The sequence below is a fragment of the Enoplosus armatus genome, chromosome 8 (assembly GCF_043641665.1).
Source record: "Enoplosus armatus isolate fEnoArm2 chromosome 8, fEnoArm2.hap1, whole genome shotgun sequence".
NCBI lineage: Eukaryota > Metazoa > Chordata > Actinopteri > Centrarchiformes > Enoplosidae > Enoplosus > Enoplosus armatus.
Genome location: NC_092187.1, coordinates 20,624,342 through 20,642,969, shown reverse-complemented (window position 1 = coordinate 20,642,969; position 18,628 = coordinate 20,624,342). Strand labels below are relative to the sequence as shown.

Here is an 18,628-nt window from a genome sequence, read left to right as displayed (position 1 = left end):
TGCACTGACTGTTATACAGCTTTTGTGTCATTCAGTGCAATATTATTAGCATTCTGATTAGATCATTAGATCAAAACTACAATCTAGTTTTGAGCCGTTGAATAAGACGCGCTGTGGAGAAATCACTGTAAGCACATTCAAGATGATAAAACTTGTATTCAAAAAGAGGAAATGTTGATAAAATATTTATTTAATTTATTGAATAAATTATTAGGTCCAGGTAAGCCTACAGTTAAAATGTGTTCCACATGTAACTTCCACTGTCGGTGGTAAATGTTCATCTTTCTTGTTTTCTGTTCTGATGAACAACAGATTTTGAGAAAACTAATATTTCCTCATCTCTGTATTTTGACGTTGTTCTTTCTGAAAGGGAACTTAAAAGTACATGAAAGAAGACGGAATAAAAAACACACCTGGCTGAACTTTTGTAACAGAGACTTACTATGTCTTATGAAAATTAATGTGTATTGTACTTTTGGCATCACATGTGTTGTTCTTTCACGTCTTGTCTGTGGTGTGTTTGAACTTTATCTTAATGTTGTGTTTTCAAGTATTAAATAAAATACTTTGAGGAGATTCGTGTGAGGAGCCATTCACAGAGAAATTCACATCTGGGGCAAGACGCCCCCTTGTGGTTTAGGGCAAAATGCCCAGAGAGCATCTTCCCATTCGTCTGTAATCTTCAGCCCCAACACATCACTTGAGGTAATTTAAGACTTTAGCAGCTCCCCCTGGAGCCACAAAATGCTTCATACAATTGTTTTCAGATGTGTTGTAGAACTCTCCAAGAACCTGTAAACTGACTCGAAGTCTTCCACCATATAACAATAGTTCTTGCACAGAAACAATGTTGTTGCGATGGGGGAAACCACAAGTTAATAACAAGAGGAAGATCGTTTACTTAAGTAAAAGTAGCACAGAGCAGAAATGCTCTATTACAAGTAAAAATCCTGCATTCAAAATTTTACTCAAGCAAAAGTACAAAAATATTCAAATTTTACTTAAAGTACCAAAAGTAAAAGTACTCATCATGCAGAATGTCCAGTTTTAGAATAATGTGTATTTTATCATTGCATTATAATTACTGATGCATTGATGTGTTTATCACTTTAATGTTGCAGCTGGTAAAAGGTGGAGCTCATTTCAATTCTAAAGTCTTATTCTAACTTATAATAATACATAATTATTTATTTGTTGATCATATTTTGTATTATTAATCTGAATCTTCAAAGTAACTGAAGGTATCAAATACATGTGGAGTAAAAAGCACAATATTTGCCTCTGAGATGTTGTGGAGTAGTAGAAGAAAGTAAAGTACAAGTACCTCCTAATTGTAGCTAAGCACAGTACTTGAGTTAATGTACCACAACTTAATCACCTACTGATATTAAATTAAATGAAGAAGCAGGCTGGAGGGAGACTCCTGTGTTTGAGGGTCCGGGTTCAGCGCAGTCTTTTTCCGTCTGCAGAGATGGAAATATTATATGAACCTGCTCTGCTAGATTTTAATGGGGGCAGCACACAACGTTTGATAGCGAGGACTGGATCCACGTCATGACGTTACTGCTTCAGCCTATGAGGAGCGGGGCATGAAAGACGCACGCAAATCAGGACGGGGAGGCTTTTGATGTAGAGAAATGTCAAATGTAAAAAAAACAAAGAAAAAGAGAAAAAACGAGGAATAAACAGTGTTTTATCCTGAAGGTGTGATGTGGAGCTGAAGTCTGGCACAAAGCCTGACTGGACCTCATCAGCGGGCCTCTCCGCCCGCCTCAACCGCTGCTGCCAGCGCCGTGGACGGCATTGTTTGGCCTGCTTTACCTCCATCTCCATCTCTTTAAATCACACAACGCGGGGATGTTTCCACGGAGGAGAGTCAGCCGCGGACGTGAACATAATCCGCGGCTGTGTTGCGGAGTGAAGGCACGCGGCTGCACGCGCCGGAGCTGGAGGAACTGGACAGTTAATTATGGCGTTACAAGAGGAGCTTCAGTAGGTGATCACCAGCAAGGACGAGAAGAAGAAGAAGAAGAAGAAGAAGAAGAGGCGTTTGTCTGATGACGCCTGTTTAAAAATGTGCCATTTGTGTTAAGAGTCTGGTTGTATTGGTGTAATAGACAGATCACATTTGAGGACATTTTAAATATCCTTGCATTGCGTTGATGGCGCGCAGGCCTGTCGACTCATTTATGTTTTGTGTGTGTGTGTGTGTGTGTCTGTGTGTGTGTTTGATCCTGTGACGGTCAAATGCTCGTAAAGCTCCAACTTTCCCCGACAACGGACACGGATTGCCGCTCCTCGTGTTCACGGCGGACCTTGATTTATTAGCCATACAATTAAGGCACGCGGTGAATGCCAAGAGAGGAATCCCACTCTCCACGTCCTGCATCATTTATGAAGATGGAGAGATTTAAAACATCTGCAGAGAGAGAGAGAGAGAGAGAGAGAGAGAGAGAACACCTGCCTGTGCTCAGGAACAAAGACTGCCTGTTTTCTCACCGCTCAGGACCAAACTACGTTGTTTTTCTTGCAGATTTTGTGATGTTTCTGCACAGGTTGCAGCACAGCTGTCACATAAATCACTACTTCTGCATTTGCTTGACTGTTCGTAGATAGATTGTGTAGGAGCTCAGATAATTTGTAAAGCCAGAATTCATATTTTGTTATCAAAATATAAGAGAGCTGCAGCTAATTATTATATAAATCATTTGTTCTATTAATAGTCAGAAAATAGGTCAATGGAATCCTAGTTTACAGGCTCCAAGGTGAAGCGATTCATCAATTAATCAATTAGCGGGTCTCACACAAAAATAATCGGCAACTATTGATAATATTTTTCAAGCAAAAATGGCAATCGTTTCTGGATTCCAGCTTCTAATAATAAGAGGATATGCTGCTTTTCTTTCTCATATATCAAAGTAAAGTAGATATATTTGGGTTTTGGACTGTTTGTCAGACACATTTCAAAGACTAAAATGAAAACAGTTGTTAGTTGCAGCTTCTAATGTCTTGTTTAGTCTGACCAACAGCCAAAACCCCCACATATATTCAGTTTAATGCGATTTACAACAGAGAAAAGCAGAATATCTTCAAGTTGGAGAAGCTGCAGCCAGAGAGTAGCTAGAGTTTTATTTAATAAATGACTTTGATTTGTCATTGACAAATTGTTTCAGCTGTAAAACATTTATCCACCTATTTGTGTTTAGGAGGAAAATAAACACAAATAGCTTTACACATTGGTGTGAGTCTGATAGTATATTTATTGTCACAGTAACCAATTAAAGTACCAGCCGGAGTCAGCTGCAACACCTGAACACCACCTGCTGCTGTTGAGAGAGATATATATAATATGACTGCAGAGTTAACAGACCTACTGACATTGATATTCACTGATTAAAGGTTGACATTTTAAGATTACTGCATAGAAAAATAATATTGTAATATAATATTGTAAATCCACTTTTATGGAACTGATAATGTTAAAAAATAAAATTCAAATAAAAAGAGGTACGTCAGACAAAAAGGTTGTGAATTAATTACTTAAAGATGATGTATTAGTTACCAGTGGTGGAATGTAACAGTACATTTACTCATAAGTACTGTACTTAAGTACAAATTTGAGGTATTTTACATGAGTATTTCCATTATATGCAACTTTATACTTCAATATTGTACATTTTACCCCACTACTATTTGTCTGACAGTTTTAGTCACTTTTCAGATTATACTTTTTCATACCATCCAGTGAAAACCACGTATCTCTGAATCTGGTGATTTTGAATGTGACTTTTTCTGATAAACTGACGCATCAAGTGTTTATTCATGGGTTGAGAAAATGATCCTACTAAATGAACTATTTACACCGCTGGGCAGAAGCTTGAGTCAGTGGTTGTATACCATACAGACTGCACATGTTGTACAATCCACTTTTTCATGCACAGAAAATCCTAATTCACAGTCACAATAAAAGACTCCACAGATAACAGGTAAGTATATCTTTAATAATGAGCATGATCAAATCTAAGAATGTGATGGTGACCTCTGATACAATGAATATTTAATTCAGGGATGACTTTAAAACCTTTTTTTTTTTGCATAAATTTTCTATAATCCAATACCAGTAATATAACTCTGATTGCTCCGCAGTCATACTCCCTCTCTTTTCTTTCACTCTTGCATACACACAATACAGCAAGCAATTTAAAAAAAGAAAAGTCACAAACATATACCATATAGGCTAGTCTCTGGGTTTTCATACACTTGACAATAAATCAGTTAAGTATAATGCTACAGTTAAACATTTTGAGGCGATCTCCGTTAGAAATGCCAGTACATTAAAGCTTACACTTTTCTGAGGATGATGGTGGACAGGTTATAGCAATGAAAATGATGAGAATGCCAAGATTATAATTATGTTAAGAAAGAACAAGAAATAAAAATAAAAAACAACAAAAAAGTGACAGGCCTGGCTTGAGTTTTATAAGCAGTACATGCTACATTTCCTCCAGAATTATGTGACAGAGGGAAATAAAAGTCACTGTAACAGGGAAATAAGACACAAACCAAATTTAGTTTTAGATAAAAACTTGAAAACATACAGTATATTTGTATTTCCATTCTTTAAATAAGAAAGAGAGGGACCACCTTTAAGAGCATTTGATCTCTAGACATCTTCTCCCTGAATCTCTAGCTGAAACTTTTGAGGTACAGTTCTGGGAAGGAAAAAAAAAAAAAAAGGAAGAAGAAGAATTTTCATTTCATTTATACTAGTGCTGAAAAGAAATGTTAAGGCTCCACTCTGGAGAGACGAAATCCACTTCTCCACTTTAATGCTAAATTTAAATCAGTTGTAAGCCAGGTGATACATCATTCAAATATTATTCTAACATTTATGCTTTCTAACGTCACAACCTTGCACGATTAAGTCTATGCATACAGAAACTTTCAGTGCTCCTCCACCAAAGAAAGACACCCCCCCCCCCACATGAAAAAAAGGGGCATTATAGAAGTTATTTTTTTCTTCTGATAATATAAAATACAACTGGCCACACACAGATAGCAGACATTTTGTCAGTAAAGTGTTGTTCACTCATTAAGATTAACCAATACAAGCACTTAACATTTCTCCAACACACAAACCACAAAGTGAACAGTCACTGAATATCAGCAGCATGTTGTCAAGAGATTTTCAAAAACAGACGTGCAGATATTTGTTACTTATATTTAGTTAAGAATGCAAGTTCCGCGGTAGCGATAGAGATTTATAAGGCTAAAAAATACAGAAAAAACAAGAAAATATATATTATTGAAGCGATTCAACTGGTGGAACTAGCTTCATCCCTGCACGCATCGTAGAGACGGGGAGCCAGGAGCAGTGTGGGTCAAGAGTTTGACATGGGCCAAAGTCAACAAAATTAAATAGAAAAAAATATTAGTTTTCAATTTCTTTATGTCCGTGTGTTTTCTTTTTAAATCTAAATTTCATCGACAGCCGTCTTCTGTTTACTTCTGACGATCCTGGAAAAAACAAGAAATTATTAGACAGATTAATTAACATCACGTCACCCGCATGTGTAATGTTACAGGACAAAATCTTACAGATCTTACAATAACAGTAAATTACAAAAGTCATATTTATCAAAAAGAGAAACGGGACGGATGATTCAATATTACCATTAATCAACTTTCAATGGAATTATATCGGGATCATTTGACCGTATGTTGTTGATTCTGAGCAAATTCTAATGAAACAAAATGAGATACTGAAGTTCTTTTGCACACATGAAGAGTTTTGTCTGGTGTGATAAACAACAGTGGACCACAGTTGAATGCATTAAAGATACATTTGATTACTTCATATAATGTGATTTTGTATATATTTGTCATACAGTGATATCTATCAACGTCAGACAAATAGAGAGAGATATTCAAGAATTCATTCATTAAGATAACAGACTTTACCTGATCAATTCGGGATCGGCTCTGTATTGACGCAGGCTCATAGCTCTGTTTTAAAAGAACATGCAAAGCCTTGTTGAAAAGTCACATTAGAAAGACACATCTCATCACTTTTAACACTACGATATTTAAATATCTCATTGGACAAACTTTCCAATCACTTACCAATGGATACAAAACAAATAAAAAGAATGAAAATCAGCTTACTAATAAGGGACTGTACAAATATTATTAGACAGGGAGGGGGCAGTCATTTTTATTTTCGCTGAAGGATAGTTTGACTTTTTGGGAGAACAGGGAAGGGTGTTTTATTTTTTTCTTACTCAATATTTATAGTTTATTTCAGCCTTCCCTTCTAACATTTATTACATAATAAAACAGGTCAAACAGTCACATCAACAAGATGGTTTTCATGTGGGTCATAAAGGTGTGTTTTGCTGTTTGGAGAAGACAGCGGTCCCGTAATCACAGTCAGAAAAGAAGCTAAAACGGCACCAAAACACACCTGGTTAATGAGCCTAGTAATGTCACTCAGTATTATGTAAGTGGTTTAATTATGTCAGACAGAGAGAAAACTAATCGCATATTTGGCAACGTCATCAGATCGAAAGTGGGACCAAACAAAATAACACTGTGGAGTGAAACACAAGGTTTCTTCTCCCCCCCCCCCCAATAATTTTCGTACAGTCCCTAAATATCGTCACTCCTTTAATTCAAACGTGTCAAGTCTGAAGACATTACCTTTTTCACCACCTCCTCCTCCTCCTGCTTCTTCTCATAGTGGGAAAAGTCATCAAAGATGGAGGTGGTGTGTTTGTACTGGGCGATGATCTTGAGCACCTGCTTTGCCTTTTCCAGAGGAACCTCTTGAGTGTCACGTGAGTTGGTGACTGGCTTGTTGTCATTGTTCTCCAGGCGGATGTGGCGCAGCTGGCTATTTGGCACGTCCTTAACAAACAACCAGTTCACATCAAACTTGCCCTTCCACTTGTCCTGCGCCCAAACGCCGGCGCTGGTGCCGTAGTCCACAGGGGAGCGCATTTCGGCCACGCCGCAGAAATGGCCGCTGCCGTTGACACTGAACAACAAGTAGACGGGACCTTTAGCGTTCATAGCTCTGAAGGCTGAGTCCAAACGTTTGTTGCCGTGCTCCGTGCTGCACCAGATGGAGTACTTGATGGAGCGGTGGATGTCGTCCTCGGAGTAGCTCTTGATGATGAACACGCGGCCGTTTTTCAGGTTCCAGTCAAACTCCTTGGGGTTGTAGCTGTGGGCCGCTCGCAGCTTCTCCAGCACAGGGTGGGACTCTGATCCCGGCTCTGGAGGCACACCCCCGCACCCTCCACCTCCGTTACCGACACCGCCACCGTTAGAGGAGCCGCTGCTGTCCAAGCTTCCACCACCATAGCACAAGTTGCGGTTGCGTGGGGCTACCCACCGGGTCTGAGGCGTTGGAGCGGAGTTGTGGTTCTGGTAGGACTGTGGATGAGGATGTGGAGGACCCTGCATGGTCATCTGCTGCACGAGGGACTGGGCAGACTGTAGGGACTGTTGAAGGGGGGGTAGGAGACTGGGAGCATGGGAGTGAAGCTGGGGCTGGTGCTGTTGGTGGTGCTGTTGGTGTTGGTGTTGGTGATGGTGGTGGTGGTGGTGATGGGCCGGCAAAGGAGGGGCCATCTTGGTAACCGTCCCTTTGTTATCCCACGTATCAATGTCCATGTTGTGTTTAATGGGGGGTGGAGGCATGGCTCCTCCAGCTATTGGTGTACCAGGTTTGATCTTGGTCTTTTGTTGCTGCAGCTTGGCAGGTTTACTAGCAATAGCAGCCCACGATGTAGGTTTCGGAGGGGGCATTCCAATTGGTGTGCCGCCGTTGCCCGTGGCAACAGCTGCAGCTACGCTGCCACCGCCACCGATCACAGAGCCTGCACTCTTCACACCGGAGCCACTTCCTGTCACATCCCCACCTATTTTTAGGCCCAGCATGCCCTGCTCTAGGCTGTTCATACCTGGAGCCTTGCTCAGGGTGTCACTATGGAAACCAGTCTGGCCATCAGGGACTAAGGTGCCTCCTAGAGAGCTGGGTGGGTAGCTGTAGCTGCCCCCGTAGGCTGAGCTCTGAGTCTGCTGGCCCTGAGACCCACTGGTGCCCCAGGCTGAGAAGGCCGGGTTCTCTGGGAAAAAGTTAAACCTGTGAGGATAGATGCTGCTGCTGAGCCCCCCCGGCTGCCCAAACACTGTGTCGTGCATGAAGTGATGGTCCCCATTGCTGAGGGGGGCATAGGGTGTCAGGTAGGGAATTGGAGGGTCACCTCCTGTAGACCAAGGAGCCTCACTGAGAGGGTAAGGAAATCCAATGGAGGGGGCATAGTAGCTGGACATGTAGGGGTCTGTCATGGATTGATAGCTGTTATTCTACAAACAAATAGAATTAAGATCATTTGTTAGGGCAACAAGATGCGGAGATAATTCATTCTAAGTTAAATGATTTTAGTGTCACAAAGGTGTTTCCTACCTGATTAGACTGGTTGGTAAGATAAGGCTCAAAGTCATTGTCATGGACTGTATCCTTCTGGTGGAGGGAGCCATTCTGCACTGAAACTGGAAAGGCTGCAATAAAATCAAGCTGTTATCAAAGCTGCAACATCTGAATTTGCAGATATTTTCCAAACAACCTCACAATGCCTAAAATATCTGCATTATACAAGCTGCAACATCATTTCAACATTACATTACAACAGACTTCCCATGATAACACCTGACACAAAATGCAGTTACATTAATGCAAACAGAACACAAGCGAGTGCTCACTAAAAAATATGCAGCTAAAATGTTGGACTACAACTATAGTCACAGGATTTAAAAATAAGTCCATGGGTGGAGCAAAGCAGTATTGTATAGCGATTTAAAATAGATTATCCTGTCTGCCAAAGAGTGGTGGTCTGCTGTATAAACGTAACCTTTAGAGGAGCTGACCTTTTGAAATGTGCATGGTGTTTTCCATTGATAAACTGATGTATCTTCATTACTGCATACAACTACGACGCAGACGTGTGGAGCAAAAATATGTAATGATGCAAAGACATTATTATCATTAATGCTACGTAGATATTGTTTCTCTGTTGACATAAGAGCTATAACAATACCGTCAGTTATATGAGGTATCAGGTGAGAGTTGTGTACTCTGATAGGCAGGGTGCTAAACAGGTGATACATCATTATATACTGGAACATCTGGAGGTTCAGGAGACATTTTCTCCTTACCTTTGCTTGCATCTTGTCCTTTCGATGTCTTATTGGTCACATTAAAAGGAGGAATGCATGTGAAAGGAGAAATAAAGAAAGCTTGCATGGGTCTCCAATGTTAATCAAAGCATCACACATTGTCCTAGATGCACACTGACATGTTTAGACGTCTCATCTGAAAACCTGGCTAACACATACAGTAAAAAAAGCGCAACATTTTCCAGCCAGGTACCGACTGGAAGCTGTGGTCCAGGCCTTTGGTTACCAGCAGAGACCAGTTTTCTAGCTAACCTCCCATCTCAGTTGGCTAACTAGCTGACTAGCTGCCAATGGTGGCATCGTCTTCAGAGTGGGATGCACACATCCGCACATCTCGCCTCTCTGTAGAAATTAAAAACCTGAAGCTGAGCGTTTCTCCTCGCTGCTTACCTGAGGGTCAATACTAGCGGCAGACATCATTCATCCACCAGGTGTTGTGTTAAGACAGAAGCCCCGACAAGACGTACAGTGTGTAAGCTGCACAAACTCCGCTGTGTTGGAGAGAGGCTAATAGCTGGAGAAGCTGTTTCCCTGCTCCGCGTTAGTTTGCTAACAGTTAAACACAGTTAGCAGCAGCGGTTAGCCGGTTAGCCTCTCTGCTCGGCGCGGACAGTTTACTCGTCGTAGCCCTGCTGGCACTCCCCGCTGCCCTGTCGACATTAATCCAGCGGGGCTTCAATCCGCTCCGACCCCCTCACCGTTAAATTAAAATCCAACCAGCCTTGGTGGCCCTGCTCACTTGCCCCAATGGCAGCTTCATCCGGGGTCTGAGGGGCGGAAATGACGTCGGTGACGTAAAAGACGCGTCGCCACGGCTACCTAGCAGCCGCAGATTGGTATGTGCCGTTGTTCCCGTGTTTACGTGACATTTACGGATTAAAAAACACCGTTTTTTCGATAATTACGCGTTTGAAAAACATATAAGAACAATCACAAGCATATCATACCGTGGCAGTGCAATATTTTGCTTCTAAGAAAGCCAAATGATCAGCAGTAATGTTAAGGAGCCATCCAGAGCAGTCTTCTAAATGTTTAATAATGAAGAAAATGTGTCCACCCCATTGAAAGCTGTATTGTAGACGTGGTTTATTTCACTGAATTATTTTATACACTACACACGTTGGGATGGTCACCTTTTCTTGCTAAAATGACACATATGAATAATTTATACATTTTACAAAACATCAGAAATAATCTGCAATTTATTTACATCTTTCAAATCACACTTTTCTATTGCACTTGAGTGCTTATTATCTAGTGATTTCTATCTCTTTCGCACACACACACATGCTCACTCACACATACAGAGGTAGATTTACATGTAGATTTACTGCATTTGAGCCCTGAGGAAAAACATATTATGAGTAAGCCTACACATTTTATATAGTGATATACTGGAAATTCCCCTTTTCACTCAGCACATTGAGGTTCAGCATCTGTGACAGATGTTTTATTGACAACCAGGCCAAAGCAAGTACATGATGACAGTCTTCAAAGTTGTCTCCTCTTCCGCCTGGGCTCCTTCTCAGCTTTTCCTCAACCACTTTATTTTTGTAGTTATTTATAATCTAAGCAAAAATAAGAAAAATACATTGTATGTGAAATGCTGAACAAATAAGATGGGGAATGACAGATAGAATGGGTTCAAATAAGAGGTAATAGCAATGGTGCCGCTAAACCTACCCACAGGTCTAGAAGATCAACTGAGAGAGTTTGGATGGATGATGAAATTCACCAATGAAATTAACTAAAATAAGTGGGGAAAGAGCAACATATATAAATGATACAAAGCAAATCAACCTCAGTGTAAAAAATGGAATGGCACATGTTGTAGACAGCATTCTTTAATACTTTAAAAGGGGATAAAAATACTTTAAAATGTCTTAAAATGGATAATGCATGTAAAATAAATAATATTTGCCAAATGTCTCATTGATCAGGAGCGTACTTACAGCTGTCTTCCTCATCTGAGAAAGTGCTGACGATGTAGCAGGCATAAACAAATCCCGGGAGCTGTGGACATTAACACAAAAATGTATAAATGTAGTGAAAAAAACAAAGATATCATGAAAGATTTTATAGGACATTTTGACACGTCACAGTAGGAAAAGCATGCATGTAAATAATAAAAATAATGGCGGCAGAATTAAATTTAGCTGCTTCATTTATGCTATTAGTAACACCTGTGCTTGTCCTACAAGTCAAAATGTCTGCTGTGTGTGCAGATATACAGTCTCATGTGTGCAGTGAGTACATCGATTGAAACATCTGAATATGAATTGCTTTATTATACAAGTAATTGTCTGTGAAATTATCTATAGCAATCAGGCTGATCTCACAGGAAATTTGTGCTAAAGAAAAATCTTTTTCATCTGATTTGTATGAAAAGAAGTTGGATCAGTCTGGGATTTTCTTACAGTAACACAAACAAAACCTTCCCGAAATGTTAACTAGAGTAATTAACCCTAACCCTAAATAATGGGTGGCATTTCTGTATTGATTTGACAGAAATACAAATTCATACAATTGTTGCAAAATCTATGACTATCACCTTTTGTAGTGTGAAATACAACACTTAGCTGCTTTCATTATAAACAGTATGTACAAACTGAACCTAATGGCCACAAGACATTTTACATTTTAGAGTTTTTAGATTGTGTATAATTTGATATTGTTTGTTTAGATATTCTTATTTTCATATTAATATTATTATTTATTATGTATTTATTACCAATTCCACATATAGTTTTTAATCGTACATCTTTTGGATGTCTTTAGTTTTGATGAACAGTACTTTTCCTACAGTATCTACTGTGTGTGTGTCTTAATCGGGGCGGCGAGCTGCTGCATGTGATTGCTCTGACAGGAATAAATAAAGTTGTATTGAATTTAATTAATAAAACTCTGACTACACATGCAGTACAGAAAGAGGCAAAGCCAATATGCACATTTAGGATGATATAACAGACTGGTGTCACTTCCGAAGCTCTTCTACTTTTCAAAAGTACATTTGTGCCACTAACTGCCAGAAACTAGAAGACCCAGTATCTCAGTAAATTACATTCATACATAACAACAGCAGCACACTTACTATCTCTACATATCAGTGTGATAATGTGGTGCCTTTTTTAAACGTTTCAGGCCCGTTTTCCAATTTATAGTCGCTGTTGCTAGGCAACAGTCCATTCCTGCGTGTGCAGATGCATATTTATTGATATTAAAACATTATTTAATGCGTTTCAATCTAAGTTTTAAAAGCATCATCTGGTAATTCTGTTTATATTTTCCCTTGTTTAATGTTACTTAAACAACAAACTAATGTGATGAATGAGTTACTCAGTAAAGTGCGACAGAGACTCACAGATATGAGGAGCTGCACGATGCAGTGCAGGATTTCTATGTACTGGTATTCCAGCCAGCAGCTCAGAACTGTGGTCAGCTCCGGGTTCTGCTGGTTCTGCCACCCAGCGGAGGGAAGACCCTCGTTGTCACACCACGGCCCGTTGTCCTTCCACCACGAGCTGTGCGACGACACTCCCAGGGAGAGTATGTCGCTGTCCTGCAGAGAGAGAACAGGCAGAGGAGGTGTGAAGGCAACTTATCAGCTCTCAGGGTGTTAAAGATATTTCTGTGTTATTAGACTGTGAGCAGTGGAAAGCAACAAGGATCAGGTGTAGTCTGAACATGATAGTCTTCCTGTGTGGGGCCACTACTAATGATTATTTACAGTATTGATTAAGCTATCAACTTTTTATTTCATTTAATTTTGTGTGTTTAGCAGGGAAAACTGAACCAGCTGAGGGCCTGACTCAGTTTCAAAACTGTCTGTCCCACATATTGAGCACAAAAAGCAATAAAATAGCATAAAGACAAACAGAGAAACAATGAAAGAAAGAAAACAACCTTTTTAAACGTTTCCAGTGACATGTTACACAGAATTTGTTTGGTTCGTTGAAAAGTTCTGCTAGTGATTACAACCTCAATTCAGAAGAATAAAATATCTGTATAAATGTTTAACCTGCAAAAAGGTGACAGTATTTCTAATGTGATGTTGGATTTCACTCCAAAAAGTTTAGTATGTGTACAGAAAAATGGTCTTAAACCATAATTAAAAGCAGGTATTCTGATGGTTATTCTTGTAAGTTTTGCAGAGTAAAATAGTACAGAGTGAAGAAGGGATAATTATGTAATTGATAGAACAGATTAGGTGCTGTATAGTTATGGAAGTGTAATGCTTTATTTTGTGAGAACATTACAGTAATGAGTCCACGGAGAAAGCTCTGTTGCAGCTACTGAAGTTATCTGGCAGTAAAAGACCATATTGGAAGACAATAATAACAACATGAATTGATTAATTTATGTAAAATATTAACAAATAATAACAAATGCCCACCCCAAATATGTTTTAAATCTACTTCCTCAGGCTGACCATCAGTAAAAAATGTTTAAAAAGTATTTAAATTACAACCTAATGATTAAAAAATGTTGTATTTGTGAAGCAGAAACCAGCAAATGATTTGTATTTTTACGTTGATTAATGAGAAATTCTTTTGTGTCAACTTATCAAATAATCATCTTAACTCCTCCACTTTTTACTTGCTAAAACCAAGGCTACCACCACTTTTACAACTAATACTAAGCAATACTCAATAATCAATTAGGACCTTTCAATATGTTTTCCAATGGAGATATGGGACATAAACAAGCTGCTGTCCCTTCATGACACTGAATGAATTAAATATTTCGTATCTGCGGACAGAAACAGGCTGCAAAGGAGTGTTATTATCATGTGACTGTTTGTGCAGGCAGCTCCTGAGACGAGGAGGGAGCCGAACACTGTGTTTAGGAGCTGAAGCTGCGTCGCTCTCTAATTATCCGACTCCTACGTGACCATTAGACTTACCTTTGAAAGCCCTCCCAGATCCAAGTAGAGACAGCTAACAAAGACATTCCAGCCGACCCACAGCAGCGTCCACAGCAGGTACTGAGGAAACAAAGACGTTATTAAAGACAATTAATAACAATTCTTCAACATGGTCATGTTGTAGCAGAGGGCTCCTCTCTTTTCTTACACGTTTATTTATCCTGACAGTGTATCAAGCACTGGTTCCCAAGATGACAAAAGTGTATTTTATTTATTTTATCTAAATGTTGCTTGTTTTTCTTGTGAAACACTGGATATTATCACTACTTCAAGTTTCAAATTAAACAATCTGAGTCAAACAATCTCATCTGTTGCTGAGTTTTATTATGATTAATAATATAAGGTGTTGATAGAGATGGTGAGGATTGTTGTAATTGTTTCTTTATGTAGTACAACTCAGCTCTCATGCACATGACCTCGGGCACACAGACATACACAAACACACATCTCAGATATCCGATCAATAATGGCCCAGTTTACTCTGCATGTCACAGCAGCTGGGGTTTTTTCTCCTTCTTTGTTTTCTCATGTTTTTCTCATCATATTCGTTCACATCCCTCTCACACGTCACACTTTTGTCACGTTTAAATAAAATGGAAACTCTTTGGTCGAGCTGCATCTGTGACGAGGGATCAAGAGTGGACAGTTTTTACTTTAAAAGGAATCGTTTGACATTTTGGGAAATGCACTTTTTGCAGAGAGTTAGGCAAGAAGATCGATACCACTCTCGCCTCTGTGGGCTAAATACGAAGCTACAGCCAGGAGACGGTTAGCTTAGCTTAGCATAAAGACTGGAAACAGGGGGAGACAGCTAGCCTGACTCTGTCTAAAGGTGACAAAATCCACCTACCAGCATCTCTAAAGATCATTAATTAATCCTTAATATCTTGTTTGTTTTAACCATACAAACACCAGAGTGTAAAAACTTCAATTTGCCGTTTTATAGGGGGGGGGGGGGGGGGGGCAGTGACTTCCTGGAGTCTTCGCTGGTTAGGAACTGCTCCCACATTAAACAAACAAAATATAACATGTTTATTAGTGGTTTTAGTAAGCCGATTTTGTTACCATTTGACTAGCGGTTTCCCCTTGTTTCCAGTCTTTATGCTAAGCTAAGCTAACCAGCTGCTAGCTGTAGCTTCATATTCAGATATAGGCTCTGAGAGTGGTATCGATCTTCGAGTGTATTCCCCAAAATCAAACTACTCCTAACAAGCCAAACAAGGTTGGGAACCACTGGTGTAAATCCAACATTCAGTATTAAATGCTTTTACACAAACTTGCCTCACCATAATAACGTAGCGTGATCTGTACTGGATGACACCAAACAGGCCCAGGATGACCACGACGATGTGAAAGAAGTTGATCATGATGGGAGCCCACTGGTAGCCGAGGAAGTCAAACACCTGCCTCTCCAGCGCAGTGATCTGGTCAACAGGAGCAGAAACAGAGTTTAGAGACAGTGGCAGCAAAGACAACTTATAAAAGACATTCGCTCGGTCTCACCGGTCGGTGTCAGGAGAGGCTGTGCTGCCCCGGCTTGATCTCTCACTTGTGGTTGTATTTTTCATTCATATGAGTTGTCAGGGCAACTGAGCCATGGGGGACAAAGACAGACCTGGTTATAGTGTTATGTCCTCGGAGGTTGGTGCCCCAGTCAGGGGAGGGGGGCAGGGTGGGAACCACAGAGGAGGAGGACAAAGTGGGTGCAGCCTTTCATTGTGGTGGTTGTAGCAGTGGGCGGTCACTGCTTTTCATTTGCACCTCCAACTACACAGCAAGCTTACTATTAACACGGTTCACTAAAAATACATGTTTATAGGTGCTGCAATTAACAATTATTCTCAGTATTGATTAATCTGCAATAAAATGTACGAAAGAAGTGGAAACATGCCCTTCATAATTCACCAGAGCCCAAAGTGACGTCTTCAAAGTGTTTGTTTTGTTTGACCAACAATCAGAAACATGAAGATATTCAGTTTATTCCGACAGAACAGCAAGAAAAACCTGCAAATATTCACATCTGAGATGCGGGAACCAGTGAATGTTTTTGGCATTTTTGCTTTAAAAGAAAATGAATCAATCAGTTATCTAAATTGTTGTAATTTTCTGTTGAACCAACAAACTAATTTCTTACGTTTCATTTCAGTTTGCAGATGATGTAGAAACCTGAATTCATGACGATGTGAACGGAAGGTCATCAAGTACAAATACACCAAATAATGTGTTTAACAGGTATTAAAGTTGGTTTTGGTGATTATTAAAATATTGTAGCCACTAATCTAAATTTTAGATTTTATATTGTCAGACGCTCCAACAAAGGAACTTTCCCAATAAACAACAAGTCTTTTCAGGTATTGACTCATTTAAAAAGTAGCTTTTATTTGCCATTTTTAGTGGTTTTCATCAGTATAAGTTGCTATAAGACAGCGGCAACGTCCGGATGTGTGAGCAGATGTGTTTGTGTGAAGCATCGCGCGAGAAATGAGAGGAAAACATCTCACCAACTGCAGACAACACAGGAGGATCAGCATGCATCGTGCCGAGCAGCACCCCATCTTCTTCTCCTGCGTCTTCCTCTCTGCTCCCGCTGGGTCTGAGGATGAGGATGAGGATGAGGATGTGGACAACAAGAGTGAAGGGACTGGAATTTTTTAGAAATTGCTCAAACACAAGGGACGAGCCTGCGAAGCTTTAGATCCATTGCCAGACGTGTGAGGAAGCGCACAGTACACTTTACCTCCTGAGGAAAACACGTAGGCTGCCCCTGTGAGGAAACTACGGTGAGGGGGAGGGGCGGCGGTATGAGGGGCGATTCGTGCCACAATGAGCTGAAGAGGGGGAAACCCTGAAGGACAAAATCAGCCTCAGGACGCTGTGAGCCTTTTGTGTTTTTTTAATGGACAATAATGTCTGTGAATTTTAATAACACTTTATAATACAGCAGCTGCTTTAATGTAGGTACACAGTAAGAAAACAAGACAAAAAAACAAACAAAAACAAAACAAAAAAACAAGGGAGTAACAACTTTAGAGGAAAGGAGAAATAAATTATACTCTATTATTTATTTTGTAAATACTGGGGACCTTTGCGGTATACTGGGACACAAAACAGTTAACTCACTGTACATCCACAGTTCTGGAAGCAGTTATAAATAACTACATATATTACTTCATAGGTTTTGCAGAATATGTTGTTAAAATCATTTCCCCAAACCTTTGTTTTTCCAGTGCTTTACCTAGTATTTACAAAAATAAAGTATAATTTATTTCTCTTTCCCTCCAAAATGCGCAGTTGTTACTCTCTTGTTCTCCATACTCTTGTTTTTAAGCACTTTATCTGAGTCATATGACAACATTACACAGTAAATTGCCGGCTGTATTATAGAGTGTTTGAATTCTATGTGAATTTCCATCCACTGTCGTTATGTGAATATTAAGAGTTCAGCACATCGAGATAAACAGTTGGTGGTGCTAATTTTCCAGTCGGAGGCCATTCTACCATTCAGAAGAAGAGATGGCGTAATATATATATTTTTTGTCGTTGCCCTCCAGAACAACATATAGAAACACTTTGTGTGCAGGATGACATCATTTGTTAATGCCTTCCAAAACCAAACATAAAACCATTTTATGATGTGACAACACTGGTTAAGGCAACTTGGTCAGAGTTGGGGAAGGATTATAGTTTGGGTTAAAAGACTGCTGTGTCAAACTCAGACCCATCCGCCCAACCTGACCTCCTCTTTCTGTGGACTTAACGTCACAAGAGGAATAACGTCCTCCGGCCTGCGTGTCGTCATCTGTCTTTAGCTGAAACGACTGATGCTGTGATTTGTCCCGGCAGGACAGTCCCTCTTGAAACCCTTCATCAGGTCCCTCTCTCGCGGCTCTTCTGTTTCTCCCGCACTGTGGCACGGATTGACCCTCATACAGCAACACCGTCTCCTGCTCCCTGATAGGTGGTTTGCTCCTCTACGATGCTCTGGAGTCGCCGGTAGGTGGCAGTAGAGTGATGGAGGTGTTGGCTTCAAAGGTGTGTGAGAGTGGCAAGGTTACAACAAGCTAAAGACTTTACTGCCCTACTTTTTCATATCCTTTTTTTTTTTTTTTTTTTTTTACAACATTAACTCTGTTATAGAAAAATAAGACAAAAAAAGTGATGATATCAGAATTTCTCAGTTCACCTGCATTTGGTGCAAATGTTATTAAAGTGGAAGAATGTAAAATGGGGGTCACACTGGGTTATTGGTAGGAGGCTCTTATAGGGGTCATGGTCTTGTTGGGAGGCTTTTAAGGGGTCAGTCAAATAAAGTCAGCGTCAATATGTAATATGCTTGTCACATACATCAACTATATGTTTCAGAAAATCTTCACAGGAAAGTGAAACATTCAAAACACTTTCAACAGGTCACGTTCACTTTATAGTCCTTGTGCAAAAAGAGGGACCCTGACTTTAGACCCC

At 40.0% G+C, this 18,628-nt stretch overlaps 2 protein-coding genes across 3 annotated transcripts; both read right to left on the bottom strand.

Moving 5' to 3' along the window:
- Positions 1-5,398: 5,398 nt before the first annotated feature.
- Positions 5,399-9,823, bottom strand: LOC139288660 (YTH domain-containing family protein 1-like). Of its 2 annotated transcripts, none has more exons than XM_070910025.1 (6): positions 9,634-9,823; positions 9,223-9,250; positions 8,474-8,568; positions 6,700-8,373; positions 5,962-6,006; positions 5,399-5,517 (listed from the first exon to the last, which is right to left on the bottom strand). In XM_070910025.1, exons 1-6 carry the CDS (start codon positions 9,661-9,663, stop codon positions 5,503-5,505), a joined length of 1,887 nt encoding a protein of 628 aa, XP_070766126.1. In that variant the 5' UTR covers positions 9,664-9,823; the 3' UTR covers positions 5,399-5,502. The 2 variants fall into 2 exon arrangements, with proteins under 2 accessions (XP_070766126.1, XP_070766127.1); XM_070910026.1 differs by having other exon boundaries at positions 8,474-8,553.
- A 1,111-nt stretch (positions 9,824-10,934) lies between these two features.
- Positions 10,935-16,722, bottom strand: nkain5 (sodium/potassium transporting ATPase interacting 5). Its single transcript, XM_070910027.1, has 6 exons — positions 16,669-16,722; positions 15,454-15,591; positions 14,147-14,227; positions 12,605-12,802; positions 11,196-11,256; positions 10,935-10,990 (listed from the first exon to the last, which is right to left on the bottom strand). The coding sequence occupies exons 1-6, from the start codon at positions 16,720-16,722 to the stop codon at positions 10,935-10,937; spliced, it is 588 nt and encodes a 195-aa protein (XP_070766128.1).
- Positions 16,723-18,628: the final 1,906 nt, after the last annotated feature.